The following is an 18,302-nucleotide window of genomic DNA, read 5'->3' on the forward strand; positions in this document are numbered from 1 at the left end:
CTGTCCATTAAATTCCTGAAACAAGAGGATAAAAGTGAAGTTTTCTTATGGACCATCCTAAAGTTATAAAGAAGACAGCTGTTACAACAGAACAATGTTTTTTATGATGAATGACTCCATAAAAAGTGTTTTATGCAGTCTTGATTGCATAGATGCACGCTAAAAGAGCAACAAATAAAGCTACATTTCCTCCACTGCTTTGTTTATGATCACTGTGTTTTTCCATGTGATTTTGCAACTGATGTGGGTGTTTGCATCATTTAGTAGCGCCTAGAAGCTGGAGGGGCGCAGTGACTGGTGTTTCAGGAATCAGGAATGCAGGTTGAAAGTCATTTCATGTGACCACGTAGTGATGAGTCAGGACCATGATCTGCTGCCTGGAATAGTAGCTCATCTGTGGTGTGGGTAAAACAGGGAGAGAGGGAGAGAGGCTACAATATATTTCATGAGGACAGCAGTGACCGCAGAGTGCAGCGCTGGGAAACGCTATACACATGATGCTTTCCAGGGCAAGGTTCACAAACTCACAGCAGAGTCCTAGAGTAGAAAAAATCAGCTGCAAGAAATTTTGATTACAAAATTATTTATTGAATCAAAAGTCAGGTAGACAAAAACAACTGTGCAACCCCCCCCCCCAAAAAAAAAAGAAAACAATGTGCACTTTAAACTTTGAAAGCATTAGCTTATAAAACAATCACACTAGCAGTGCCAGCTCTCTTGCAAAGACTTATATCAAATCTTTCTTTACAAAACTATACAAAGCTACAATGTGCTGTAGGCTAGTGTATGAAGGTGAAAACACCAAGCAGAAATGAAATAATCTCTTCTAATAATACAAATAAAAACAAACAGAAATGCTTTCTTTTTCTCAGGATAAAACATTTTTTTGAGTGTTGAAACTGAACATAAATTATTATAATATATATCTTCATATAACTATTAATTGAGCTCTTTTACTTAAAAAAACACACAGTCCACAGCAGCGTGTATTAACATCTGGATATGTTTTCTTCATTCTAAAGATAATTTAACAATAATTAAACTAGAAGTGACCCACTCTCTTTTAATGCACCTTTGCTGCCCCACATTACAGGTTGTTGATACTGTTTGATACCACGTCATGTGTTCCTGTCAATGATCCATTCAATGGAAAAGAGAGAGGAAGCACTGCCTAAATTGCACAAACACACTGGCACCGTTTCAGTTCCTTTACACTGCTGACGGGAATGCAGTTTTGAGTTTTCCTGACAATGAAAAGCCGAAGGATAGGACAGATCCCATGTCTGTCATCAGGCAGATTCATCTTGTAAAGCTCCAATATGAAATGATTTTATCCTGACCACTCAGACCCATTTGAGGATAACAAGGCGGTAGCTGCAAGCCTGTTAGCAATGGAGACTAGTGTAGCGATTAGCTCGGCTGTAGCAATAGCATAGTGCAGGGGTGTCCAAACTTTTTCCATTGGGGGCCACATACAAAAATACATATGAATGGTGGAGTTACTTTCAAAATACCTCACACTTATATCTAATTTAGTAAAACCAGTCTAATGTAGGTTAAGACTGGATATGCTAACATGGCTAGTTAATAGCTGACAAGGCAAATAGCCAAAGGATTTTGGGGTGGCCAATCAGATATGAGGAGGTCCTGGACGGCCCTGGCTTCCTCTGGTTCCACTCTTGGAATGTTAATGGTGCTTCCATTTGCAACTATTCTTCATCAAAGAAAGAAATAACGCATCTTTGACTGATACGACTTGTATTTTTCTGGCTGTGGTATCAAACAGGTATCATTGTCTTTAATTTTTACCTGCACTGAATCAAAGTTAAAGTTTCTGATATGATGACACCTACCTGGACCACATTGTAAACTTTAACTACGGAGGATCTTAAAGTACTGCCACTTCCTGAAATCAAGGCCACTGAAAACCTACAACTTCTTGTTGTATAATGTAGACACTCCACATTGGTAGTGACTTATACATTACTAAACTAAACTCTTTACTCATGGTGTCATTCACCACTCATAATCTTCAAAAAACTGAAATGTATAAAAAAAAAACAACAGGAAGGTTCATATTGGTCATTCTAACATGTCCAACATAAAAGGCACTGCCAGTCTTTTTTCTGTACAAGCAGACATTTCTGCAAGGCACTGACCGTGCCTGAAAAGACTTCAAACACCAGCAAAATTAAACGTTAGAAGCCATAGCAGTTGCACATTGAGCTAGCAGGCACTTGTGAGTCACCATCTTCTCACTCCTCTTCAGAATATAGAATGGTAGAAGTTGGCATCATGAAGCAGGTTATGATAAAATAATACACTTAGAAAAAAACCATCCATCTCTCTTAAGAGGTACTCAAAGATCAAACGTATTGCACCCCATAAAGAGTTTTTACAACAAACATCATTTACATAACACTGAAGGAGCAACAGTATAAGGCATCCTTAACTTAAAAAAAGATGTGAAAGTATCATAAGCCTTCCTCATTTCTTTCATTGGCACGCATTTTGTACATCATTCCAGTTAAAATTCAAGTACAGATGGCAAGATATGTTTACAATTGTGTTATATGTCATAAAGATGGACATTGAAATTCTCCAGCAAGCTTTTGTTAGAGGCAAGTTGAGCAGCAAATTTTCACCCAGGACACAGATGTTTCAGATTTTTGGCTACTAAGAGAGCAACACCCCCCCGAAAGAAGACTTTTAACATTTCACCATGTCCTTATGGATTAGTGGATTAAATTAAGCAAGGCCAAACATCAGTCTTTGACCAATCTTGTGTAAAAAATGTGTAAATGATTCACTTTCTCTTTTGATTCTTCTTAATTTGTGGTATAATAAAAAAAAACTCATTAAAACCTTAAAAAAAATCTCAAAATGCAAGTAAATGTCTTTTGTATGAGGTTGAAAATCTGAAAGTGACATTAATGTTATCACTAATTCCTTGTTGCAGTAATGTGGTCTTCCTCTTCTCACTGCTAAGGGAGTGTTGAGGAGCCTGCTTGGATTGTTCCCAGTCGGCCGTTCACTTTGACTGTCTTTGTGGGCACAGCGACCTAGTTAAAAGAGACATAACATGTCATGTTTGTAGTTCTCTACTTTGGTAATGACAGTAGTGATAGTTCATGGCATGCTGGATAGAATATATCCGGTTTGTTGAGTCTAACAGGACACAAGAAGAAAAAAACTGCTAAAATGGCAAGATTTTAGACAGAAGAAAGGTTTGTAGAAGCTTTGGATTAAAGACAATAATTTTCTTCATGTAAAAATATATTCACTCTTTGTTGTTGCTTTTCTGTTTTAAATGACACACTAACGTTTCTGGCAGCTATGATTTAACACAGCTGCTGACCTGAAAATGAACTTTATCTTCATGAAAATATTGACAGAGCAGCACAGTATGCTTGTCAGAGGAATCTATGAATGAGTAACAATCTGCGATTCATTTTCAGTTCCTGGGCTGCTGCACGGCAGGAGAGCTTTGTTCTGCCAATGATGTCTTCAAATCAGGCAAGACGTGAGAAACAAGACCAAAGCAAAGGAGAGGAGGAGGACACTGGTTCAAATCGCATATTTTATTCTTGCTTTTCCTGGCTCTCTTGCCTTTCTCTGCATATTTTCATGTCCGTCTCTGTTATTAGTCTCCCTCTCTTCTTTGATAAGAGTCTCTGTGGGTGAATTTATGCTGTTTTGAGAACCAAACCTCATGCAAAAAAACAAGAAAATCAAACTATTCAGAGATTCTTCACTTGCTGTGAAATTGGTAAATTTTAATTTGCTCAGTCTTTGTTTTATTTTTCATTCTACACTGCTTTGCAGAACTTTGATAGAACAGATCAGACGGACACTTGAAAAGCAGTTTCAACTGAATGGGCATATGTGAAGTTCAAGTGTAGCTCTATCCTTATGAATGTGTTTTCATGAAGCATCAGTAGAATTAAAAATACAACAGTTGTAATACAGAGTTGATAATAATTGGTGGTTTGAGAAAGTGCTGTTGTATCTGTCTTGGTACCTTTTTTAGCCTCTCAGCAGCAGAACCAGAGCGAATAGCCTCCAGCATCGCCTCCCTGGCCGAGGCAGCGTCCATGAGGGCGTTTGCACTGGGATGTGCCCCAGTGCTTGGCTTCCCCTGGAGCAGGACAGGGGGAGGTGGTGGAGGTGCTAGCATGGGCGCTGGTGGTGGCGTCAGTGGGGGTGGTGGGGTGAAGACAGGAGGAGAAGTGCAGGTTGGAGAGGAGGAGGGAGGACCAGCGCTTCTCTCGTCCTCAGACGCCTTCCTGAATTTCTCAAGCTCATCAGCTGCCTCAGATTTGGTCTGCAGGACACAAAGGAGAGGGACAAAGGTAACTCTAGACACACAAACACATTCAGGAGGCCAGCTGCTCTCCCATATGTGTTTTTGAACTCACACTCCTAGCTTCTGAAGTACATACAAAGATACTCTTTACCCTTAACACAGTCTTATCTGTTCTAATTCTTTCTTTCAGTTTGTTTTTCACACTTACATGACACTTTCTGATATCTTTTTATGAAATCCATTGTGCAGTTTTATTTATCTATCCCCCCTTTTCTTCTGGAGAAGCACAGCGTTTTTGAGGCAGATTTAGTCATGCAGCATTCCTGAGATTCCAGTTCTGGTAAGGAACCTCCAGAATAGAACCGCAGATGTTTCAGCTGCAGCAGCACGTCTGCCCCTTTCATTCCACATGGGTCCTTACATGACAGCAAACCACAGCTCACAGTCACACAGAGACATGGAAATAAACACGGCTGCTTGCATAAATTGGTTCATGCACGGTTCTTTGAGATGCTAACTAGCTAACAATACAAAAAACAAATAAGCCCTGAGATTTTGTTGTAATCTCATTTATATGCAAAGAAGAAGTTCAATAAGTACACTTGCTTCCATGTATTTGCAGAAACTAAGAGTACACAGCCATGCATGCATCTTTATAAAAGTTTCTTGTTAAATTACACTAAAAAGTAAGTGCAGAAGAAGTCAAGAAGAAAACCTTTATTTCTTCAGTAATTTGGTCATAATCCATGTTTTTATACATGTTTCACCTATTTTTTAAAAGCTGACAGTGGTGCTTTGGTGGTCCACCAAAGCCAGCAGGATTCAACCTTCGGAGACCTCTGAGTATTTGAACTAGTGGTGGACAGTAAAACCGTATACTGTCATCAGAACGTATTTTGGCAAAACTGTCATTGCAAATCTAAATGTATGCATTGTGTTGTTGTGCAATATAGGAGTCATGACTGATAGAGATGTGAATCTTTAGGTACCTCACGATTAGAATCAGAATCAATTTTCAATTCAAATTGATTCCCAATCATCACATCCCTCATTTCTTATGAAATGTGATAAATTTGGCATCTCTCCAGTCTGCTGTGCATTAGGAGGCTATAAATTATTATTTGACATTAAAAAGCTTTGTATAATGTGTGCAACTTAATGCTTTTAAGCATCTTTGTAGCGTTTTTTTAGCACCTCATTACAATTATAAAGAAAACATTTGTTTTCATTTGTGCTTATACTTCGGGAATGCACAACATTATTGGTATATTGTTATCGGCAGATATGAAAATTTCTGCCAGTATTTACAACTAATATTTTGGCTATAAAACTCCTTCATCAGCTGTAAATATTAGCCAAAGGAACTAATGAGTTAGTGGACTAACAGACCTATGTCAGCTTAGGTATTTTTCCTTTATTATCATCCTTCCTTACACTTTAAAGTTTGTATTAAGGAATTAAATTTTTGGTAGGTTCATCCTCAAACTTATAATTGTGTGTCAAAAGAACTAATTTTTAAGGTCTGAAATACATTTAAATATCAGTATCAATATTGTTACCGGCTAAAATTATTTTGTAAATATCGGCATATTAAATATTGACAAAAACCCAATGTTGAGCATCCCTACTTGAATTGCAAAATAATTTAATGTGAATAAAATTTGTGGGCTTTTCGATATCCGTAATAGTCAACAGATAACATGAGTTAGGGTTACTTGTTCAACAATGGCACCAATCTCTAACATGAAACACACGATAGATCCTGTTATTTTTGTTGTTCATGTCAGTCAGCAGTTGTTCTTGTTTTTACTCTGGGTGATGAACGTGTTTGTATGATGTGAACTCAGACATATAATTTGTTCCTGATGTAGGCTACATTAAGGAAGCACACTTATCAATTACGTCAGGTCAGGCTGTCTCTTACCTGGGATTGTAGAAACTACAGAGAGTCTCAAGACTTTTCTTATAAAAACAGGCCAGGCTGAGTTACTTAGGGCTTCAAAGACAGTGCAGGCAGTACGTAAGTGTGTCAGACACAACAATGTAAACATTACCAACATTGAGTGTGCTGCTAAAGCTAACAGTGCAGCTAATGAGCGACATACCTCCTTCAGCTTAGACAGCACACGGAGGAAAATACTAGCAGTGTGTCTACTGTTGAAAATTCACTCAGGATGTAATAAAGTATGTTTAAAAATATAAATTTTTTGAGATTTTGAATTGATTCAGGACCCTTAGAATTAATATACTGCTCAGCCTGAGTCCGGTTACAAGCATGTTTCACTCCGACACTAAAGAGCAGCCAGGTAATAAGCAAAAGTCACCCAACATGCAGCACAGTCATCAGATAAAATGTGTGTTCATCTTTCTCCATGTTTAATGTGTATACTAATTGCAACATGCAGCAAGTGAGCTCACTTTGCAAAGCGTCCCTGTCATCCTGTCTGTGGATTTAACAAAGGCCTGTTGCAGTGGATCAGTTTGGTTTGTCTTGAGCCCTAAACTGCAGTGATTCATATTAAAACTGTTTAAAGGTGTGTTTTAACTCAGGGCTTTTTTGTTTTTAGTACATAATGACTCAAGGAAGTGGACGAGGTCAGATGAGCAGCTATTAACTATAGCTCTGTACACTTGCAAGCACTTCCATTAAAGCTAAGATAAATCAACCATAGACAAGCTATTAACAACAAGTTCTTCACAATAATAGTCTGTAGTGGTTATTTTCCTCAAGTGCTTATATTGTTCACATCCACATCAGAAAATGTGGTGTTGTAAATAACAGCTTGAAACACCTTAGGAGGAGAGAAATGAAAGTTTAACTAAAGGTGCAGCTACAAAAATTTTAAGCACTGCATATTATGCTTAGTTTTGCTCTAAATCCAGGCCAATTTTTTTGCTTGATAAACATAGGTGGTAGGATCTGTATTTTGGGTAACATGAATATCTGAATAAAATAAGCCAACTCAGCCAAAAGAGACAAGTATTTTTTTAAGTGTTGAAATATCAAACTAACATTCATTTAAGGATGTTCGTATTCCAGTAGGATTTATGTGGATGACGGATGAACATGTTAAATAAACAAAATAAATTGTAATAAAAGGTAAGAACTCCATAAAAACTGGTCTTATTTATTATTCAGCACTCTACAGAGCTCACTGTCTGACACCTAGTTGCTACAGAGCTTAAAAAAACAGATTACATAAACACAGATAAAATATGGAGGAAACAAATGTTTTTTTTGTTTTATGTCTGTTTCTCAACAAGCAGACTGTCACAATAAGAGTATCCTTTCTTGAGACTTGGTGGCCATTACATTGTAAAAAGGTGTGTTTATAGTGGTATCAATATCAGTATCAGCAAAAAAGAGTTCAGAATATCAGCGTATAGGATCTGGACAAAAATCCAACATCCAACATTAAGGTAAGGTCTTACCACCTTACCATATTGGAAGTCTTGAAAAGATAGTGAAATGAGCTCTTTACCTTCTTCAACCTTCCTGAGTTACTTGAAGCTCTGATGGCAGCCAGAAGAGCAGACCTCTCATTCTCCTCCTCAGCATAAGAGGCTTTCTTCGTGGCGCTCTGACTGGAAGTGGTTATCTATGAAGACATAATAAGAGGAAAATAATTCCTCTCTTGATTTCAAAGCAAACTGAAATTCTATGACTGGCAGAGGATTAAGGGCTACTGTATAACTTTCCAGATTGCTATTTTCTTCTTATCTATTTGTTAATCTACCTATTCTGCACACAGTTTTTTATCTTAACTGACCTTCTTGAGTCGTTCCCTGCCCCCGCCTGTCTGGATCGCTTCCATCAGGCTGCTGTGCAGAGTCGTCTCTTTCTCAACAGATCGACAGATCACAGGTTTGAACTTTTTAACCGGCCCGAACAGTGTCAGTGATGGAGGCAGAGGTGCTGCAGCACTGTCTGTTACTGTTTCAGAGGGTTGTGGTTTCACATCAGGCGTTAAGGGGTTTGTCGTCTTCATCATGTCCTTTGTGTTCTGAAGACAGATGTGGAGTAGTAAGTACCTATTTATAAAGTGTGTATTTATTAAGAGGCTCATAATGTGAGATATCAATGATACAAGTTTTACTCACATGTGGTGGAAATTGGGAAACGGTCTTGGGTGCTGTTGGTGGTTTGGCAGATGAGCGTACAGGACTCCTTTGTGCAGGGCTGGGACTTCTAGGACGAACATGTTTTATATCATCTGTTTCATTATTGGCCGTCACATTTATTTGGGTGGGGCCACTAGACTGGATGAGCATATTCTTGGTTGTTTCTGTTTCCAGTGTAAGAGATATTCCTTTGGTGGATCCAACACAGCTTCGAAATCCTTCCCTGTCCACTCTCACTTCTTCAAAATCTTTCTGTCTGTCTGATATGTACTCTGGGTAGCTGATGGACCTTTTCGGACCGGGAAATTTGGAGGCAGATTCATTTTCCTTGTTTTCTGACAATGATGTCTGGGAAGACAGTTGTGGATTGACTTGTATGGAGCGGCCTGACCTTTGGAATCCAAACGTCTGTGTTTTCAGAGAGGCAGAAGAGTCATGTATGTTGGGGGTGAAGCTGGGTTTAACTGGGGTCTTTTGGGTGTATCTATTTATAGCAGATACAACGTATTGGCTGGAGGTTCGTCTGGATGCTTTGAGAAAGGATAAATCTTTCTTCAGGTCAGGAATAATAGGAGGGGGAATGGCAGGTTTAATAGTTGGCTGCAGACCTTTGGACAGTGAAATCTTACTCTCCAGCTCTACCTGCTCCTCTTTGACAACACTGATATCCTTTGTCGGTTCTTGAACTTCTTCTTTAATGATCTCTTTCAGCTGAGTGCTCTCTACAGGTTTACTAAGCTGAGTCTGTGTCATTTTTAGGTCTTCTTTAGTGTACTTGATCTTCAGTGTACTGTCTGATATTGCAGTAGAACTTTTAAGGACATCATTGCTCTCCTTAGCTTTATCAATGACACCTTTGTTGATGGGAACAGCGCTCTCTTGTCTCTCATTCGAGCTCCAAAAAGCTTTGGCTTTTCCAAGAAGTGGAGACCTCTCACTGCCATTAATGCCCAACTCTGATGAACTGCCAAATTTGTTCCGGGGGATGGTGCCCGGCTTCACCATGTTTCCTTGATCGTCAATCTTGATGGCACCGACAGTTAAAGAGGCAGCTGGGTCTCCTGCAGCATGGATAACCGGAGGCTTGGGAGGAACCACGGTGAAAGTGTTCATACCAAAGCGTGATGTCACACTGCGAGTGATTTTACCATATGATGTATTTGGGGTGGAGTTATTTTGGAGGACTCTGTGCATCTCTTCATCTCTGTCAGTAGCTCTCTGAGTGTTTGGTGGAAGAACAGGTTTGTTGTCATGAAGAGACTGAGTGTTACTTTTTGCAGGATCAGTGTTCTCGCTGAGTTTCAGTGTGTCAACATTAGATTTTACAACTGATGTTGTTTGATGTTTATCCTCTTTGACCTTGTTTGTGTCAGCGATGCGTGCCTCTTTATTTGTTGTCTCTTGTGTCTTTGCAGCCTTTTTAGACTTGTTCTCTTGTGTTGTCTTCTTCTGCTCATTTTGAATTGCCTGCTTGGTATCTGCACTGCTGCTTTTATTACTGTCAGCTGCTGTACAAGCATTGTTGTTTTTGTTCTGTGACTCAGCACTGGGTCCATGACAAAATCCTGGGATGAGATACGGAAAGATATCAATTCATAATAAATATAAAGAAGATAAGTGTACTACTGTGGCTGAATTCATGGTCACACAAGGAAAAACATTACAAATCTTTAAAGAACAAGTCCAAACTTCCATATGATTAAATTTACATTATAAGCTATTTTCTCTTTGTACCTTTGCTTTCTGTTGACTTGGTCCTGGTGAGTGACTTTGCTTCTTTTTCTTCAGTCTTGTATTCAAAGTCCTCAAGGACTTCGTCTATGGCTGTGACTGGCACATCCATGTCTACCACAGACACAGGAACCTCATTACTGTCAGTGGACATTGTATAGGAAGTCTTCTTCACTGAAGATATATCTATGTGGGCTAGAAAATGGGGACAGAACAAGGAGTTAATATAAAACCGTTAGTACTGAAGGCTCAATGGAATTATTAAGTGCGGTACCATGGCTACCCTGAGCTGGAACAAAATAGTTTGACAACTAAATAAAACATCTAAGAAACCTGACATGAAGTTTTCAGATTTTGTTTGAATAGTGGCCTATTTTTCCCCTCTTACCTGCAAGGTCTGCTTCAAAATCTGCCAAAGTTTGATGGAGTTCAGCTGTAACTTCAGAGTCATCTTCAAAGCTATCTTTTATCTTTCCAGTCTTTGTCTTTTTGCTGCTGTCATTGTGTCTGAGGAAGGGACATCAATATATGTTTTAATGAGAAATCCACACACATGTAAAATCACACGCAGAGTTTGGTAACATTTCAAATGAAAAACAGAGATTGGTGAATAAAGGCAGCCGTAAAACTTAAATCCCCATGACTCCATATTTTAACAGTTACCACCAAGCAGCTGCTGTTATTAACTGCTTGTTTGATGCTGTTGTTACACTCAGCAGACTTCCCGTTACTAATCTGCCACAGAAACCAGAAGGCTAAATGAAGGTCAGCAGAAGAAGAAAACAAATCCGCTAGCTTTAAATATTTTCTTCTTATTTAAAGTAGAACTTCTATTTTCATTGGAGCCTGCTGGCTTTCAAACACGTAGCTGTTTGAGTATAATAACCACAGCTCAAACTTCCTTCACTTCAAGGGTTCAACAGAGCATTCCCATGAGTTACTAGCGTATTAGCCATAACAAATTGCTACAAGAAGGCCAAACCAAATAGAATTTGTCTTCTGAGAGACTTGGACTGGTCCTCCTTTTCCTCAACAGTTCTGAGAAAATGGGGTTACACTGCTTTCCTGGAAAACTGAGCAGCCAACAGCACCAGCCCAGGCCCTGGATTCATAAAATCTGTCTGAGTCAGAGCATTGATCAAGATCCTGGCCTAGGCACATTATGGTACACATTTCACAACTTAAAAAGTGAAAAGTGATAGAGGCCAGCATTCATTTTCCAAAAAGGCTTTTGATTAAGGGCTGAAAACCACAACTATGTAAGCCCAGAGCTGAAGTCTTAGGGTGCCAGCTGTGGCTACGACTCAAATATAACACATGGTGGCGGCTGCTTCTGGTTCTAACTGCTGGCATTGTTAAAACTGTGGAGAGACTTTTGGCTCAAACAGTGATGGGCTGCTCTTCAGGTGAAGAAACAGGTGTTATACTTAACCTGAATGTTCAGTGCAATTACGCAAAGAACTTTTTTTTTTTTTTTAAATTGGTGATATAAGTCATTAGTGGTTAAGCCATTTCAAATCAGCATCAGAGTCAATGGCACATTCCCTTCAAAAAAACAAGAACCCAACACAAATTTATTTTAAAATAAAATGCGACAGCCATGCAATGATCTGGGGTATAATATTGTAAGAGTCAGCAAAAAGCAAATACCGGGAGGTATGTAGCCAGAAAGATGAAGGATAAAGGATGAAGGTAAACACTACGGATCTTTTTTTTTTTCTCTTGGGGTAAGTGCAGATGTATTAAAGGGATAGTTCTCCCTTTTTTAAGTGGGGTTGTACTTAACAACAGCCAGTTCACTGTACACAGTAGAAAACAGTCAGTACCTGTAGGGTTGCTTGATTAAGACAAAAATCATAATTGTAATTGATATTGAGACTTACTAAAAACTTTAAACTTACGATTCAAGGTCTGGGAGGCTACAATGTGATTTGGAGCAGTAAAATAATTGTGTTGGCACAACACACTTCAGGATTATTCAGACAAGTAATAGTTTGTGATGAGCCTCCACTCAGGATATGCCCCCACCATTGACCGGGGAATATAAATCTGGCCTCAAATCAGGCTTAAAGGTCACATATTTTACCCTTTTAAAACAAGTTTATATTGGTCTCAGAGGTTCCCAAAATATGCCTGTGAAGTTCGTTGCTGAAAGAACACTCCAGTATTGGATTTTTGCATGTCTAAAAACCCCGCTGTTTCAGCTCTGCTCAGAACGAGCTGTTTCTGTGTCTGTGGCTTTAAATGTTACTGAGCTGTCTGTCTCCGCCCCTGACCACACCCCTCTCAAGACATGGATGTGACTTAATGGATGTGACTCTCCTGATCCTCCTCTCAGCTGGCAGGAGAAGAGGGCAGAACTTTCCTCGAAGTGGGGAGGGCCAACCAAAACCTGGGGGCGGTGCTAACCTAATCCTGAAGAAGTGTATTTTGCATAATATGTAATTTTTAAAAATTGATTAGTGTGTAGCCAGCCTGAGACAGTACGAAAAACCTCAATGAAACAAAAGCATTTTTAAATGCAAAACAGTGGAATTTCAAAAATGTCATATTAATCTTAATTAATCTTAGCAATGACAGAAATTCTGACATTGATCTTATTTTTTTAAACGGCAATGAAAGCCCCATTTTTTCCATGTATGACCTGTTTTAATGGCTTGAGCAGATGTTTTTCCTGCCCCATCTGCAGCAGTACATAGCTTAGCTTCCGTGTAGGTCCTCTATGTGGCCTATCCAAAAATGAATCATGCTGACTGTTAGCTACTGGATATAATGCACATAAAACCACAGCACCTGAACTATACCTTTAATGTGCTTCACATGCTAAGTCTTCCATTATTTTAATTTCAAAACATCACATTAGTTTCACCACAGCTTCAGTGTTTCCATGGCTTCTCCTTTTCACATTTTCATGCACACATAAACATCTACCTCCAAGCAATAATGTTTACAGTCTTTTTCTGTATACTTACTGCAACAAGCCCAGTGTTTATAGAATTTTTTTTCATGCTTATTTTTGATCCATTTATTCAACACTGAGTTTAAAGTGCATCCATCCATCCATCTATCTTACCTGTGTCTTGATCCCCAGGTGGCACACCCCTCATCGCTGTCACTGGAGTTGTCTCGCACTGGTCCCAGCAGTCTTTCACCCCTGCTTCCATCCAGAGACAAACTCCCATCTGGAGATGTGGGTTGGGTGTCTGATGGAGAGCTGATCATGCCAGAGTCCTCACCCTCAGCCATGCCCTCTGAGGCGGCGTAACCCTGGTCAGGCAGGCTGCTGCCACCGCTGCTGCTGCCCAGAGACATGGTTTCCTCCTCGGGTGTTTCAGGTTCTGGTTTCTGGCTGCCTGCAATTTCACTCTGCATTGAGTGGAGCCATGCTGGAAGAAGACAGAGGAAATATTAGCATTGAGTGTTATCGCTGAACTTAAGACTGTTAGCCACTGTTAGCAACAACTTCCAAGTCAAATGGTTTCAATGGTTAATTGTTGTGCCCAGCAGAGTTTAAGGGCATTTTTTCATGCCATGCATTAATGTGAAAGGAAACCTTCCAAAGATGCCCTCGAAATATCACAACAAATCATGAAGATTGCTTTTGTTTGGAAGGAAACACAATATGCAAAGTGAGAATGCAGAGAAAAAGATGCAAGCAAAGGAAAAAAACATGAACTATTTAAGTATGTATATTAGTTTGAGCATTCAATCTGACACCACGCAAACACAACCCAGAAAACTTAAGCCAAATATAAACACATGAGCTTCAAACCTCCCGAGGCTTGATCAAACTGCTTTAATGATGTGTGGGTGGACTTACTGTAAACAAATCCTTTTAATTAGATTTATACAGTTCTGTTTTTGGTTCAAGTGAGAGATAGATGTGCTTCATACCCTCTTATCTCTTTAATACAGTCATGCTCTGGTCAGTCCCATGGGCTTTGGGGAATTTGTTTAGTCTGTTACTGATCTCATTGAACTCTGGGCCAACAGAATAAAAATTAATGTATCATTTGTTAGGTTTCAGTAGTCAGGCCAGTGGGAACATTGCTGAGAAATGAACAAGGGATTCTTTAAAAATGAGTTAAACAGTGAGTTTCCAACACCAGGTGTCTGTGAGGCTGTGTATGTATTCAGGCATGATTTGTGCATCAATATGTCTTCTTATGTGTGTGTGATGTGTGAACTAGGCTTGGCAGTTTTGGGCCTGGTCCTAATGGTGTGGAGAGCACAGTCAGTTCCAGGAGATGTGGTGATGACTCACGAGGCTGTCCTCCCAGCTCCTTCCCAGCAACTGCTTAGTCATGCCAGCTACAGCTACAATCCACACGTACTCACTGACACATACACATGCACAAATGCACATATAAACACACTGTCCATTACTCTAATACTTTCGCACATAGATAAAAAAACAAAAGCAAACATCCTCTCATGGTTGAAAAACTTCCAACTCAGTCTGACCTTGAGCACATGCGTCAGTTAAAGCCAAACAAAAGTGTCAAATCAATACTGATGTGTAGAAGTCAGAATGTAACAACAGCAATCCATGCACATTCCCAAACCAAAGTCCTTGAATCTTGTTCCAGTCCTCAACTGTTTTATTCAGAAAAATGTCTTTCAAACAGATATTCAGTTTTCAATCACAACAAAGATTGGCATTACAGACAAATAATCTCTTCAGAACTCTAAAGGCTAAACCAGTTCATATTCCCTAAGTAGGCCGCATATTTCTAACATAACTCAATCACTTTTGAATTTGCAGGGGATAAATTAAATTTGACCAAAAAAAAAAATGGTTTAGTGTGAGTTGTAATCAGACCGTCCTTGCAAATTGCTGCAACCACATCTAAAAACCAACCACAATCAACTTCTCTACTGATTCTGTGAAACAATAATAGCTGCATTCATTTGGTACAGAACTATGTTTAAAACTGGGAAATATTCGTCTTGACTTAGGAAACTGCATACAGACATACAGTGCTTAACAAATTTATTAGACCACCACTCAAAGTAAGGTTGCAGCTGCATCATGAAGTGCTTTAATGTGGACTCTTTCATTTTCAGTGAGCTCTCCACGTTTTACCATTTTGAACAGGAATGAGGAATTTAAAACTGAATTCACCTTTTTATACCCAAATTTTAACCGCTCACTGGGCTTCTCTGAGAAGTCAGAAATGAATCAAGCACAACATTCAACCACTAAAACTCATTTTTTTCTGTTCAGGAATGCAAGTAAATAACTATAATTTGACATATTGGTCAAGAAATAACAACATGCATTACTATTTTTCAGTTTTTTTGTAAATTAGTAAATTTGAAAATTCATTGACAACATTAATAATTATATTTTAGCATTAAAATATCATTTGGGTTAAAGAGCTTCTACATATTGGTGTATTAACCATTGCAGAAACATAAAAAATGATTACCAGTGCTGTTCATTTAGGGCAGCTGTGGCACAAACCTTACTTTGGGTGGTGGTCTAATAAATTTGTTAAGCACTGTATTTGTTTAATACTTCTAAAGGAGGACTCCTGCATATTAAAACTAGTTGAACTTATTGGATTAACAGCTCAGAAGCTGGTGTGCCCAAAATATTCACTTAATCACAGCTGGCTACTTTTTCCAGTTGCTGACCAACTATAGTTTGACAAACCAGTTGAGACCAACTTCTTCCATATTTTTTAGAAGCTCTCACCTTTGCTAAAATCATTACATTTTTCAGAAAGATGCCTTTTGAGGGAAAATTAACTTTTTGGCAAATAGTGGCAAAAAAAGAGGCAAAAATTGGTTTAAAAATGTGTAAAAAACTGATAGAAGAAGTTGTGACAAGGGATGACAAAAGTGGAACTCATAATACCAGAGAACACTGAACCCCAATAATTCCTTGACACACTTTTCAGCTCCAACATGAGACAAGTGTTTAGGTCTTTACACACTGGGTCTGTTACTTTCAGATGCATTTTTTTTTGGATCAATAATCCAAACAAAAAGTCTGGTGCTTGAACACTACACAGTCCGCTGAATTTCTATTTTCCTTGACTGTAAAAATTCATAAATGTGGCAAATTGTTTTGTACTGTGAGTCTTTGGCTCTGTCTCTTCTTTAAAATCACTCTGGATCCATTCAATTCAACAGAGAGCTTCAGCCAGCACATATTCATACATTGTAGCGCTGTGCCACATTGGAGCACAACTACAACAACCATGGAAATATAACAGATAAAGGCACACAGTTTTAGCCGTTTTAATACAGTCTCTGTTACGACCTGTAAGCAGGCTAAAAATGTATGCCTTATCTGTTATATTTCCTTGGTAAATATTCATATAATACACGGGCAAATCACAGTGTTTTAAGTGAGGGTTCACTGTGTGAGAGGGAGAGTGGGTTGAGGGGGACAAGTGAGCGAGCGAGAAGGAAGCAGTGGGAGTTGATCTTCATTAATCACCCATCTAAATGACTTGGACTGATGAGAAATGTGCATATAATTGAACCTGTTCCAAAAAAAAAAAGAAAAAAAAAAAACAGATGAAAGTTTTTGTGTCAGTGTTCAAACATGATTAGAACATGAGATCGATTTTCTTTTATATTGGTGAAAAATTCAGACAAAATAAAACTGACTCAGTGAACACAGGCCTTTAGCCAGGATACTGTCATCAATGCTACTTGTCTGACTCACATATGCTGTGATTGAATCATATCTAGGGAGGGCCAGTTGACTATCCTATTCAGGGACCAAGCCATTTCTGTAGGCCAGCCTGCACTAGGCTGTGCTTACTCGCCACGTCCACCCCTTTCTCCACCCTGAAGGTGTGGACTTTGTTATTTTTTTAACGTATTATTTTCCCATGCATGTTACATGCAAGGACATCCAGAGCATGGCGGGGGGTTGTGTAAATCCTTCTTCTTGTTCGATGGTGCACTCAGGTGGCTTACTCACCACATCGCCTTACTTCAGCCTCAAAATTTGGCCCAAACATGAAAAAAAGTTCTGCACAGTACTGTATGTAAATTATGCCAATGTTAATTCAATAAGGTCCGAATTTCTTAACATGTGAGGCTCCTTTTAGTGCTCATAATGTAAATGTTTAGTGCCAAATGACACTATCTTGCCATAAAAGCTTCTTAGTTATCAACTAAAGATAAAAACACAGGTGTCAAACTCAAGGCCCGGGGCCAAATGTGCCCCGTGGAACAGTTAAATCCAGCCCACAGGTGATCTCATATATCTGTTATAAGTGGCCCATCAGTATACAGATTTCTTCAAGTATAAATATGTGAACTTATCCTTGATGATTTAAGATTTCCTTGTTAAGTCATAATATCTGAAAAAATAAGGAGTAAAATATTCAGATAAGAAATCAGGAAGAAATTAATTTGTGTTTTAATCTCACATTTTCAATTTTGCATCTCACAATCAGGACTCAAATTTAGGATTTGACTTTTAATTTCATACTTTGAGCATTTCAACTCATAATTTGACTTCTTATATAATATCTTGAGCTTTAAGATTCATAATTCTAATTTTTGAGTGATATTTTGACCTTTTTATTCAATTATTTTGTATTTTTCCTCATATTTTTAACCTCAGACTTTGACTTCATAATCCCATAGTTTGATCTTTTACACACAATTTAAAATTTAGAATCATATTTTGACTTTTAATTTCATGATTACAAATTTTATTTCATATTTTGACCTTTTAAACCCATGATTTTGACTTTCTTTGTAATATATTTGCCTTTAAAAAGCATTATTTTTCAATTTCAATTTCATGTTTTGACTTTTTTGAACTAATAAATTTACTTTTCTCACATTGCATTTATCATCAGTTCTAAGATTTTATTACTAGTGGAATGGGGTTGTCTGTTTATGGTTAAAAAGGCGACCCTGTTAGGCCCGCAGGTTAGTCCTGAATCCAGAATCCGGCCCCTGCTGTGATTGAGTTTGACACCCCTGGATTAAAACAATACACTTATTTTTTGGCTTGATCCAAACAGCACACCTTCTTTTTGCAAAAAGAGGTCACAAAAGAAGTGGCATCTCGTAATTTAAGTACAAGCCTTAAAGTTTTCATGCGAGGTTTAATAATTCACAACGATGACAACAGGTCTTAAACAGGCTTGTGGCATCATTCTCT

The 18,302-nt window shown here is 38.6% G+C and overlaps 1 protein-coding gene across 7 annotated transcripts in view; it reads right to left on the reverse strand.

Moving 5' to 3' along the window:
- Positions 1-633: 633 nt before the first annotated feature.
- cobl (cordon-bleu WH2 repeat protein) overlaps positions 634-18,302 on the reverse strand; it is a 99,095-nt gene continuing 81,426 nt past the window's right edge. For all 7 annotated transcript variants that reach the window (XM_041793256.1, XM_041793259.1, XM_041793260.1 and 4 more), the window contains 8 exons: positions 13,233-13,545; positions 10,548-10,666; positions 10,163-10,354; positions 8,408-9,993; positions 8,077-8,310; positions 7,789-7,905; positions 4,022-4,324; positions 634-3,062 (listed from right to left, as the gene is read on the reverse strand). In XM_041793256.1, coding sequence (XP_041649190.1) covers positions 2,985-3,062; positions 4,022-4,324; positions 7,789-7,905; positions 8,077-8,310; positions 8,408-9,993; positions 10,163-10,354; positions 10,548-10,666; positions 13,233-13,545 — 2,942 coding nt within the window. In that variant the 3' untranslated portion in view covers positions 634-2,984. The remainder of the gene's footprint in view (positions 3,063-4,021; positions 4,325-7,788; positions 7,906-8,076; positions 8,311-8,407; positions 9,994-10,162; positions 10,355-10,547; positions 10,667-13,232; positions 13,546-18,302) is intronic.

Source organism: Cheilinus undulatus, linkage group 8, assembly GCF_018320785.1.
Source record: "Cheilinus undulatus linkage group 8, ASM1832078v1, whole genome shotgun sequence".
Lineage (NCBI taxonomy): Eukaryota > Metazoa > Chordata > Actinopteri > Labriformes > Labridae > Cheilinus > Cheilinus undulatus.